General features: G+C 32.7%; 1 protein-coding gene across 2 annotated transcripts in view; it reads left to right on the forward strand.

Annotated features, from left to right (window-relative positions):
* Positions 1–13462, forward strand: part of LOC100718030 (solute carrier organic anion transporter family member 1B3) — a 52000-nt gene that overhangs the window by 14837 nt on the left and 23701 nt on the right. For both annotated transcript variants that reach the window (XM_003470325.4, XM_013153167.3), the window contains exons 3-7: positions 183–324; positions 3657–3789; positions 7039–7148; positions 8695–8838; positions 9039–9137. In XM_003470325.4, the coding sequence (XP_003470373.2) occupies positions 183–324; positions 3657–3789; positions 7039–7148; positions 8695–8838; positions 9039–9137 (628 nt within the window). The remainder of the gene's footprint in view (positions 1–182; positions 325–3656; positions 3790–7038; positions 7149–8694; positions 8839–9038; positions 9138–13462) is intronic.

The raw sequence follows: 13462 nt of genomic DNA on the forward strand, positions 1-13462 counted from the left end.
TAACTCTACAGCCAATATACAGTAAAATGACTGAGAACTACCAATTGCTATTGGAGAATAACAGATATGCTTTTTATGATAAAACAGCATTTTGGAAAAATTGTTTTAATTTTATATAACTATAAACATTATGTATGTAGTCCTTTGATTTTTTTCCCCCTGTTCTTTCTGCTTTTTCTTAGATGTTCTTGGCAGCTCTGTCCTTCAGCGTTTTTTGTAGATTGATAAGTGGGATCAGTATGAAAACTGCCATTACTCATATTGAAAGGAGATTTGACCTACCCTCTTCCGTTGCTGGTTTCATTGATGGAGGCTTTGAGATGGGTAACTTTTATTTGTATTTAAATAATCACATGTGCAGAGATAATACTGTTCACGTATTCTATATCTCTAATTCTCAGCAAGGGTATTTTTAACCTTCCAGCTAACTTGGCAATATATGCAGACAGCTTTTTTTTTTTTTTTTTTTCCATAACTGGGAAGTGTGCTGTTAGCACCTGGGGTAGAATACAGGGATACTTTTAAGCATCCTTCAGTGTACAAGAAGGACCCCAACAATGAAGAATTATCTAGCTCCTAATGGCAGCAGTTAGCACTTAACTAGCAGTTAGGACATTGAAAAAGTCTGATCTCCCACAGAATCGCTGCTTTCACACTAACACACTATGAGTCTTTGACCTGCCTCTCAAGATGGCCAAATGTGAAGAAAACCAAGAGACAACCATGACACTGCAGTTTGGGGAGAACAGAACAGTTTTGGATCGATGTGTTAGATTTATAGTATTTTAAGATTTGGAGTTGTTTCTGTTGTGTTCATTTTAATTTTAATGTTTTCTTCCACAACGATGAAGGTTTATATAACTGTAAATTTTGTCTTTAATGTTATGAGTTTGTACTGCATTAATCATCTTACGTCACTAGGACAAAATACCTGCAAAAATTAGCTTAGTGAGAAAATGTTTACTTTGGCTCATGATTTCAAAGATCTCAGTTTATGGTAAGCCAACTCCATTGCTTTTAGACCTATAACAAGGCACAGCTATCACAGCAGAAGTGTGTGGTGGAAGAAAGCTGCTCACCTCATGCAAGCCAGGGACTGTAGAGTGCTGGTGCTTTTGGTTCCACCCAGAGCCCCACCCTATTGGATAAGGTTGCCAGCGTTCAGGTTAAATCTCCCGCTTTGGTTTGCTGTCCTACATGCCAATCATCTCTAACAACCCTGAAGCAGGCTTTACTAATCTACTGGGCACTTCTCAATGCAATCAGGTTGTCACTCAAGACTAATCATCACAGTAACTTATTATCTCTACTCATTGTTTCTTCTCTATTTCATTTTTAATTATTTGGAGAAGCTCCCACATTAGGTCTGTCATACACATGTCAAATATTTTAAGTGTGCCATCTATCATTTTTTAAAACACAAACCATTTTAAAAGTAATTGCGTAAGAAAGATGTATCTAAATTTTCCTTTTAATTCTGAATTTTGTAATTCAGAAGATACTATATCCTACATATGTTTCATTCTTCCACTTACCAGGCTTACTGAAAGCATATAGAATTTTAAAATTAGAATATGATTAGCTTTTTAAAATTATTTTTATTTTTTGTTAGCGTATTTTTGCAATACATATATTGCTATAGTGACATTCATTTTGCAAAATTAGTATAGACTTATAATACAACTTGATCATTTTCAGTCTCTACTTTCTCTCCCTTGGCTACTCCCTCCTTTTAATGATCTTCCAGACTCCAAAAAGAATACCTTTTGTCTCATGAGATTTGAAGTTTAATTCTTTCTATGTCTCTTTATCAATAAATTAATGTTAATATTTTTGCCAAGTTTTACACCTGTTTAATGGAAATTATTTGAAGAACATTAGAGTTACTTTTCTTATCTCTGATTCTTGATTTTTGTAGCTTCTAGTGTCTTCTTTAGTTGTCTGGAGTATATTTTCAAGTAGAAATTATTTCCAGAAAGATCTGAATGCATGGCTTTTTTTCTGATCCCCTGCCTATTGGAAATGTGTTTATTTTACTGTCTCATGCAAGTATTAATTTGGATATGGGATTCAAAATATTTTTATTAGAACATTTAAGACATTTGTGCCTGTTTTATAAGTCAATGTTTAATGTGAGAAATTGTTACCAATATGATTCCCTGCACTGATATGTATCTCTTCTCTCTTCTTGAAATTTTACCATATTCATATTCAAATTACCATAATTCAAATTACCATCTATTCATAATTTTCCTTTTACATTATTTCCTCTGAAAATAGAAGAATTTTCCATTTGCTTGTGTAAGATTGTTTAGTTAGGACATTTATTTTTTGTTTCTTTTTATTCTATTCCATTTTTTATTTCTTTCCTATTAGACATCTCTAAAACAAGTTAAATTTTCTAGATATTTAACTTTTTTTCTTTCTAAATGTTTACCTTCTTTTAATGTTCCAGCCATCTTCTCTGCTGTTATCTTTTCTTATAAAATTCTTAATTATACATTTTTTTCTATAATTTGAAAAATCAATAACATACTTTATTTTGCTATTATTTTTAGTCTTCCAATTCTTATTTTACAGAAGCAACCTGTTCTAATAGCTCTAGAGATCCCAACTGTAGTTTTTCAAAATTTCTTCATTTTTTGTTTTAATTTTTGTTTATTAATTTATGTCCTTAATTATCTGCCAGATCATTTTGGTGCTTTGCTGTTACATTTTTAAATCAAATTTCCAGTAATTCTTGGTTGCCATCTGTTCATTGTAATAATATGTATCTCCAGATGGCGCAGGATTTTTGGTGATTCACTCCACTTAAATGCTCATTTCTTTTTTTAACCTAAATAATTTATATTTACCTTTGTATCTCAAGCGGCCTCTTTTTCTGGAAGCTTTCTGGAGGGCTTTAACTTTTTAAAATTCTCTCTCTGGTCTAATAGCAACTGTGTCTATCTGCCTATTTTTACCACAGCCTATTTATAGAAAATATTCTAAGGACAAATACCATCACTTATTCTTTTTAAATGATTCTGGCTCCAAACACCATGACAGATACCTAATAGAAATTTAAAAAATAGTACAAACAAATGATTACATGCATTCACAAATACCTTTCCCTGAGTCAAGATGTTCTACTCCAACTTTGACTACCTCAGTACTAGTCAACTCCAAATTCTTCACTAAAGTTTCACTTCACTAATACTACCAAGTGATTCAAGAGTTTTCATTAATGTTGAATACTGATTTGCAAACACAAACACAATGCACAAACTTTATGTGCTTTCTTACACTATTTGAAAAATGAAAACTGTTTTACTTAGGCCCCATAACATACAACTCTTTTCTGAGACCGGGTCTCACATTGTAGTTCAGGCTGACCTTGAAATCAGTTTATAGCCTAGGCTGGCCTTGAACTCATGAAAAATCTTCCTACCTCACCCTTCTGAGTGCTGGGGTTACAGGAGTACACAACTTTTTAATCAGTTTTACTGTAGTTCACCATCCCCAGGAGGTTATCTAGTCTTTGAGGAAAGGTATCACATCTTATGCTCTATTTGCGTTCATTTCGTGCCTTCAGTTAGTTCTATTAGAAACAAAATCAGGCAGAGTCAATATTCTCTGGAATGGATCATGGCAATATAATTTTGTTCTTTTCCTAGGAAATTTGCTTGTGATTGTATTTGTAAGTTATTTTGGATCCAAACTACACAGACCAAAAATCATTGGAATCGGTTGTGTCATTATGGGAACTGGAAGTATTCTGACTGCTTTACCTCATTTCTTCATGGGATAGTAAGTGTTAAACCACTCTGTGCTGTTAATGGGCATTATCTTGTAAATTAATAATGTATTTTATTAATACAATGTCTTTTATAATACAATGTCTTTTATTTCCTCCTAATGTATGGTTCCACATTTTGAGATTAATCACTATGTACAGAAATGGGCACATCTTGTATGTAATAATTAACTTACCACTTTTTTACCATGGCATTCATACATTTGAATATGTATAAAATAAATAAATTTATTTATTCATAATAAATAAATAAATAAATTCTTTTTGACTTTTTGGCATAACAAATATAGTTCCTGCTTTTGCATCTAACATTTAAATTACCTTCAGTCAGACTCTCCCATCTGACCCTGCAGTATGAATTTTCCCACCGCAGTGAGTCAGCTCTTCCTGAGGTCACTGTGTAATTGTGATTAGAATCAGGTGCCCAGAGAGAAAACTCAAATAGCAATGTCTCATGTAGGATTGAAGCTTATCAAACATACTGTGAATAGCAATTCAAGGATGGCTTGATGCTGTTTCCTTTGATCTTTTTGCTCTGCTGTACACAGCCTTGGTCTCATGGTCCACAGTGTGTTAGTGTTCACCCAGGCAACAGGATATGCTAAGTAAAGAGCAAGGAAGAGCAGCCAAGTGCGCACATAGATGAGGCCAAAGGGATATTTCAGAAGTGTAATGTTGGCACAGCATCACAGGCCCAGAAAGACATTTTCCAGTCCCCTCTCCTCCTTTTATCCCATCTTTCCCTCCATGTTCACAAAGCCTTGTTTCCATTTTATCCTTTTTCTAATAGTTTTTCTGCCTTTTCTCTTATAGAGAAACCAACCTGCATCATGTGCAGGTGCAACTGCTCTATGAGGAATAAGATACCTAAAGCGTACCAGTAAACTTACTTCTAAAAAAAGAAAGACATTTTTGTCTGCCATGTCTCCACATAAAAATCTTAATTTCAATTCCTGTCAGAGGAAAGAACAACAAACATTGAGAAACAGTCAGCAATTTTGCCAGAAACAAGAAGTACTTGTTGACAAATTCAACACTTTTATCTTTTGCTATCATATTAACTCTGGCATTTTCAACATCCGACTCTCATGCAAATTCTCTTCTTTGTGGTACTTCTAATTTGTAATTGTAGCATAATATACTCTCTTGATTTATTTTCATCTTTGTGGCCTCTTTACAATGCTTATTTTTTTCTTTTTCTGATGGCACCATGATGTCAAGTGGCTGTCTCTGAAGATCCCCCATTCATCTCTCTCTGGTTTTTTTGTTTTTGTTTTTTTTTTTTTTTTTTTGGTAGTGGAGATCAAACGCAGGACCTCGTGCTTGTCAGGCAGGGCCTTACGCCACTGAGCTAAAACCCCAGCCCTCATCTCTTCCTTACTCTACATGATTTTAATGGAGTACGTGGTTTAGGCTATTCATGTACAGTGAAATTTTCTAAAATCTAAGATCTTTTTTTCCCACTGCCTTGTGTATATGTCCATCGTAACATCCCACAAACATTTTCCATGCATGTGCTCATAATCAAATTCCTCATTTTTCTAAGACCAGCTCAGATTTTTCACATTCACTTTTTAAGCAATGTTTTCTTTTAACCATGAAGGAACTGCAACAAAAATCAAATACCTCTGCCTGGATTCTCCATTTATTACCACAGAAAACTGGCAATCACCAGAGTCCTCCTTCTTCTGTCCTGCTTCTTAGCTTGATAATGTTTGTCATTGCTACTGGCCTTATCCTGGTTGAGACTTCAGGCATCTTTAAACATTTCTCCTCCAGTTTCCTTCTATTCTAACTCATATTCCATACAAAGTATACACTTAAATATACGAATAGCATTATTTTGCTCCAATTTAAAAATCCCAATTTCCAAAAGCAATTTTCAATCTTCAGATTCTAGACCATTTCTTAATAGGATAACAAATTAATTCAGATGGCCAAACCAAAAAGTTCTATTAAATATGATACAAGAAAATAATATACAATACAAGTAGGGATAAATGCTGTTCTGTGAATCTTTCAATTGATTGTACATATATTTGTGAGTGTGTGTGTGTAATTGTGGTTGGGATGGAAATTACATTTCTTACTATTATTATCATGAAAAATATCGAAAAGTCCCTTGCTTTATGGATTAATGTCTGAACTCATTAGTGCCTGCATCCTACTCATTAATTTAGTTCACAATTCCCTTGCTAATTTCATCTTCCAATGCTCCCCACAGTTGAGAACCACATTTGAAGGCTGTAGATGATCCAAAATGTCATGCTCCTTCTCGATGCATTGTCTTTGCACTCTCGAATACTTTCTCTCATCTTTCCATTTCTTAAATCCTGTCCACCACTGAGATTCATCTCACATCAACCTCATCATGAAATCTTCTTGAGCCTACCGCACTTCCTACCCTCAAGCAAAACCGATCATCCCTTTTTCCTTTGTGACAATTCAAGACTTTATGTATGAATATCAACTTTCATAGATTTTCATGTATGTTTGCCCTCATGTGAAATTCTTTAAGTGCAAAACTAGGTATTTTATTTCAAGTTTTTTGAAGTGGAGCCTAATGCGTGGTTGGAAGGTAGATTGCCACTGAAGCTACAGGGAACCTCAGGAATTTTGAATATCATCATTTATCATGATAAATGCTCTAACTCCACTTCTGTTAATCTCATTAATTAATTAAATTCTCCTTTATTAAATTTAAGTGGATTATAATTCCTTTATCTTGGAATTTGAAGAGTTAGATATTACAGTGTGTGTGTGTACCCATTAATAAAAGAAAATCAGATTGTTGATAGAAAATGCAAATGAATTGGGATGCATGATAGGTCTGTTTGGCGAATATTGCTCTAAAGTTTATTAAATCTAATTATAATTTATTTTAAACTTTAGATTGTGACCATCTTTGAATATAATTCAGAAGAAACAAATAGATAGAGTTAGCAGTTTAAGGAATAAAGCAGTGAAGCCAGAATATTTCATGCCAGAACTTGAATATAAACAATCGTAGGACACCAGCAGGGCAATAATCCACCCTACAAGGGGATATTTCTTAGTGGAAACTTCCATTTCACTTCATTCTATCACCTGTACTAAAACACAGGTTGGGTAATTGGTGTAAAGGAGTCTGGTAATTTGGAAATGAGAGAGGTACACATAACGGAAGAAAAGTCATTTATGTCCTGGATAATGAAAATATTCTGCAAATGAGGAAAACTTGAAACATAATGATATTCTTACAGTTACAGGTATTCTATAGAAACCCATATTAATACAACAGAGAATATAATAGCAACTTGTTCAGCTAATCAGACCACAGCACTGACTCCATCACCTGAGATAGCGGAAAAGGGTAAGAATTAACAATGATGAAAATATCCTAAAATTAATACATTTTATAAAATCGATGAAAATGATTGTGATTCTTAGTAAAAAAATTAAAGACCCAAATAAAAATATTTCATCTTCACACACTGATAAAATCATAGTGTTAATATATATTTTATGTAAAAAAATTTTCAGAAGTAGGTAAGAAGAGTGTAAGATTTCAGTAGATAATTGGCAAAGAATATATGCACTTAAAGCAGTGGGAACTGGCTTACATATGTATGAAAACCTGGTTTACATTAAAAATGTAAATTAACATACTACATAAACATTTCTTGATTTGTCATAAAACAAATTATAATTACAAAGAATAACACTGAAGATGTTGCTACTTTGTAGAGAAGATTAAGAGTAAAGAAATAATTAAAGAAAATTTTTAAAAGATAAAAAATGAAACAGATTTTACCTTTTTAGCATTTTGGAGTGTGATAAATGTGTAACTTTTCCTAGAGATTAATATTTTGTACATATTAATGGAAAGGTTTCTGCTTGCTTAACTCAGTCACTGCACTGAGTACATTAATCTCAAAGACATAATCAGGGATGTTCACAAATATTTATTTATAGTTATACAAAGCTATCTCCATGTATCAGAATGAAAAATTAGAAATGTTTTGCTATTTGAAAATACAAGAATTAATGAGATTGTGAAGCTGTTATTCAGCTCGATACTGTCCCCATTGAAATCCTGATGCAAAAAAACCAACATGGGGTAAGTAGAATAGAATGCAGTGTTCACTGTAAAAGTGGATTTTAATAGAAGCTGGATATTTAGGCATATAATGTTCAAACTTAATATCTTTCTTTGTTTCTTTCTTTTTTTTTTTTTTTGGCTGAGTTTCACAGTATGTTTCAGGCTGGTCTTGAACTCACTGTGTGGCCCAAGCTGGCTTCAAATTCGTAGGAGTCCTCCTACTTAACCTTCCAAATGCTGAGATTAGAGGAGTGAGCCACCTCACCTGGCTGAATGTCATGTATTGCTATGGACTCCAAAAATCTTAGATATATGTGACATTAGAAAGTATTTTTTCTGTTAGTGAGATTTCAGACAATTTTTCTTGCTTTGTAAAAAAAATTAAATGCTTATATACTTGATTCTATATTGTATTATATATGACTAAAGGAAATGTACATTGCTTGTAATTTATTTAACCATTTTATTAAAAAACTTTATGGCAACGTTAGTGGTACTTTAAATATCAGACAAAAATGCTAAGTTTTTTGTTTTTGGTCTTTTTCATTTTTACCGGTACCGGGGATCAAACTCATGACCACCTGCTTGCAAGGCAGGTGCTTATACCGCTGAGCTAAACCTCCAGCCCCAAATGCTAAGTTTTTGTTGTTGTTGTTGTTGCTTTTTATGTTTTTCTGTATGTGTAAACTCTGCAAAGTGAATGTGAGTCCCTTTTTTGGAAAAAAAATTAGGGATAAGTAATGATCAGAATTGCCTGAGTCTCTGATATGAATGCTGAAATTAATGTTTAAAATGAAACACTCTCTTGTCTGTGTAGGCTGTGAGAAGGAATCTGAGTCATACATGTGGATCTATGTTCTGATGGGGAACATGCTTCGTGGAATAGGGGAAACCCCTATCGCACCCCTGGGAATTTCTTATATTGATGACTTTGCTAAAGAACAATCCTCTGTTTATCTAGGTAATACACAGAAAATATTAAATCAAATGATTATTTGTCTGGTGTCTACCTTTGAAATCTTAATACTATTATTACTATCAGTATTAGTTATTCTATTAGGAAAAGTTGGGAAAATGTAATATGAAATGTTACTTTAGAAAACGTGTAATAAGAACTACATATTCTTGGTAACTAATAAAATTGTTTTGTGCTGTTTACAGGCATTTTACAAACAGTTTCTGTGCTCGGCATAATCTTTGCCTTTTTGATAGGAGCCGTATTTACTAAAATGTATGTGGATACTGGCTATGTAGATCTGAGTAAGTATGATCAGAACGAGGTAGCAGGGTGGAATCTTCCCAGTACTCGATATAATTCTACCAAATAGTTGAATTCATTCATTCAAAATAGTCTTTTGCTTACCATTTTTCAACAGTGACATTACAAAAAAAATGCATTAGTAATTCCAATAAAAATACAACTGAAGTCTTAATGTACTACATTTTTACAACTGAATATAAAGTAAGAGAATTGGAACAATCTTGTTTTAGGTTATTTGATCCAAATAAACTTAGCAGTGTCCTCCCTTAGAACTGACCACTTAGTCAAGTAAATTTCATTTTTTTGGTTGATTATGGTTTAGATGTTGGAATACAGAAATCACAGTTTGCTTTGCTAAAGCCACCATGAATTGCCTGATTGATGCCTGCAGTACTTTGAGGCCCTCTACTGTACACTTTGATTTTGGCCACTTATTCTGACCCTGTAAATATTCAATCAATTCTGTGGAGCCAATCTGTGAAAGAGTACGCGTATAATAATATCATGCTCCTCAACCACAGAACATGTTTTCTTTCATGATTCTGAGGAGAAATTGTGGTCCTTCCTGCAACAAATATACCTGTACCACATCAATGTCTATCTTTTTTCCCACCTGAGTGGAAAAGGTGTTCTTGTATCTCCAGGTGCTGTTAATGGATCCACCTGTGAATCAGATTCTTTCTGTTTCTTGGAAGATCTGGTCTCATCACCACTTGGCTGATCCATCCTTTATCTTTAACTCTCCATCCCCACCCACTCTGTCCTCAGGAAATACTCTCAGGTCTCTCTCTCTTTACATTATAAGACTTTTTGTATCCCCAGAAATTTTCTAACTGATTTTCTATGTCTCTAATTCTCTTCAAAGTCAAGCACTTTATAAAAACAATCCACATTAGTTGTTTCCCTTCTCACTATTGAGGTCCTTAGCATGTTTAAAAAGTAAGATTATTAATTCTTTTGCTTTGAGTTGTAGGAGTGCCATAGATAGATGGCTTGGAAATATTTGCTTCCACTCTGTAGCTTACTCCATCGTTCTGTTTATTCTTTCCTTTGCCGTACAACAGCTTTTTGGGTTAAGTCCCATTTGCCTATGTTTTGCTTTTCTTGTCTATGCTATTGGTGTAATAGTCATAAAGTCATTTGTAAGACGAGTGTTCTGAAACTTACACATCATTTTCTTCAGGGTGTTATATCATTTTGAGTTGATTTCCTGTATATAAGGCTTCAAATTCAATGTTGGCATATGATATCTAGGGGTTTTTTTTTTAGCTCTGTTTCTTTAGTGACTACCTTTTCACTATGGTGTATTCGTGGTCCTATTGTTGAAGATCAAATGGTTGTATACATGCCGATTAGTCTGGGCTCTCTATTCTGTTCCTTCAGTCTATATGCCTTTAATATACTACTATATCATACTAAGTATTATATCTTTAAAATATGTTTTAAAAGTGTGAGACTTCCATCTTTGCTCTTTCCCCAGACTATATGTTGGCTATTTGAGATATTTTGTGATTCCATATGAATACTGCAACTTTGCTTATATTGAAATGCTTTAGGGAGTTTGATAAGATTTGTATCTGTGTATTATTTACATAGTATAAATGTTGAACGTTACTAATCTTTGAATCCAAAACACAGTATAGCATTCAAATTGCATGCGGTTCCAGTTAATTTCATCAGTGCTTTGAAATTTTCATTGTACAATTTTTTCTTGTCTTTTATTTGTTCCTATTTTTATGTCATTGTCAGATTTCCCCATAATTTCCTTTTCAGATAGTTTTTGTTAGTATATAGAAATACAGCTGACTTTTAATGTGAATTTTACATAGTACAATGATTCAATTTGCTTTTTCAATCCTGTTTTTGTTGGAGTCTTTATATCTTTATATGGTTAAGCCATGTTTTCTGAAAATAGGTGCGATATTATTTTTTTTCTTTTCCATATGGATGCCATTTATTTATTTATTTACTTTTTCTTAACAATTCTATAATAATTTTTCTGTCAACAACTTTCAGGAATAAATTGAATAGACATTGTGAGAATAAATATCCTTGCCTTGTTCTTTGTATTAGTGCCAAACTCATCAATGTTTCATCCTTTATTTTATATCAGCTATGTGCTATTTATATAGGGCTTTCATTAGGTTGATTTAATTTCTTCTCTGTTCGTCAAATTATGGCACTGTTTACTATGAAAGTGTGTGTTTAATTTTATCAAATATTTTTCTGCATTTAATAAGATGCTCATGTGTAGCGCTTTCCATAAATTAATTCTCACAGGTTGAATGATCTTCTCATTGTAGGTTTAAAGCCTACTTATTCATGTTGTAATCCATCCACTTGTTTTGTTGTGCTATTAAATTTCATCTGATGGCATTTTGTTGAGAAATTTTACATCAATCTCTACAATCTCTGTTGTGTCTTTATCTCATTTGGCTATTGGGCAATATTGGCCACATAGAATAAGTTTCAGAGTATCTCATCCTCTCCAATTCTTTAGAAATGTGTGAGAATAGTTGATGTTAATTTTTCCTTAAATATTAAGTAGATTCTCCAATAAAGTCATTTACTTCTGGATACTTTTTTGTTAGAAGTTTTTTGATGACTGCTTCAGCGTCTTCACTAATTACAGATGTTTATAATTTTATTAATGCATGATTCAGTTTTGATATGTTGCATAATGATTACCAAACTTATTGACATAAATGTTCATAATAATGTCTTACTATCTTTTATCTGTTAGTTATCACAGCATCAGTCATGATGCCTTTCATTTTTAAATTTTATTTAATTGAATCTCTTCTCTTTCTTAGTATAGATAGTAATTTTACAATTTTCTTTGTCTTGAAAAAGTTATTAGTTTGTTTACATTTTTCTTAGTTTTTCATTGATTGTTTTCATATCTTCAATTTCATTTATATTTACTCTAAATGATGTCCTTTCTTTGGTTTGTCTTGAACCTAGCATATTATTTTTATAGTACTCTCAGATATAAATAAACTATTTGATATCATTCTTTTTATTAACTGAAAAGTTATATACATACTTTTTATTAGCACTTGAAAATCAAAATCATCTATATTGTAAATGCTGTTAGTGAACAAAAATTAAAGAAAATTATCTCTAAACCGTAGGTTACAGTGATGAAATTTACCCTACCAATGTAAGCATTCTTCACTTTAAACTTCCTGTAACACTATTCTTTCTATGTTCTACGTCTTGGTATATTATATTTTCAATTTTCAAAATGCTTCTTGGTTTCTCTTACATTTATTTAACCCATTGAATGCTCCATAGTATGAAGCATGTAGGATGTGGAATATATACACATCCACTTGTACCATGAAAAATAATATATAGTTGGATCATATGTTCTTCACATACCTATAAAGTCCAGTTGTAGTGTAGTTCAAACTCTTGTTTCTTTACAGACATTATCTCTAGTGAGTCTAGTCACAACCGCAAGTAGGGTATGAAAGTTTCCTATTACTACTGTATTTTTCTTTGTTTCTCATTTTACTTCTCTCAAAGTTTGCTTTACATATTCAAATACAGATATATGTTCATAAATATTGAATGTTGGTGAATTGATACCTGTATTATTGGAAAATATTTTCGAAACAGTTTTGACCTAATGTTTATTTTATGTGATTGTTATATCTCTACCCCTATTTTTTCTGGTTAGCACTTGTATTGGATATCTTCTAACCTGCTATTTTTAACCTGTACGTCCAATAAAACCTTGACTTGCAAGCACAATTCTGTCCAGAAGCAAGTTTGTAATCCAAAGTAATTTTATATCAAAGCAAATTTCCCCAGTAGAAATAATGGAAACTCAGATGATTCATTCTACAATCCAAAAATATTTATATAAGAATGATGACAATATTGTAATATAATACAAAGTATCAAAGAAAATATAAAATATAAAGAAAAGCAAATTAACCTGTGCTCACATTTGAAAATTTTCTTGACTGATGTGAGCAAGACAAGAGAGAGGAGAGATATTGTGTAGGACAACTTTCACCATCATTAATGAAATTACTGATGTCTATTGGCTCAATGGAATATTTCCCTCCTGATGCAACTTTTAACAAGCAACCTATCCAATGAGACTTGCTTTTGCCTTCTTTTGAGGATTTCGCAAAAATGTGACATTGCATTGTCATTAAACAGATTCATGGCTTTCACTGCTATAGCGTTATTGGATGATAGTTTTCTACAAAATTTTGCACTGTTTCCCACACTGTACATATCTCCCTGATATAGGGGAATGAAACTCCCAACCTGCTGTATGTCCAGTATGAGTTCGTGTTCTCTAAAA

Source organism: Cavia porcellus, unplaced genomic scaffold, assembly GCF_034190915.1.
Source record: "Cavia porcellus strain 051 isolate PalLab524CR breed Dunkin Hartley unplaced genomic scaffold, mCavPor4.1 scaffold_27, whole genome shotgun sequence".
Taxonomy (NCBI): domain Eukaryota; kingdom Metazoa; phylum Chordata; class Mammalia; order Rodentia; family Caviidae; genus Cavia; species Cavia porcellus.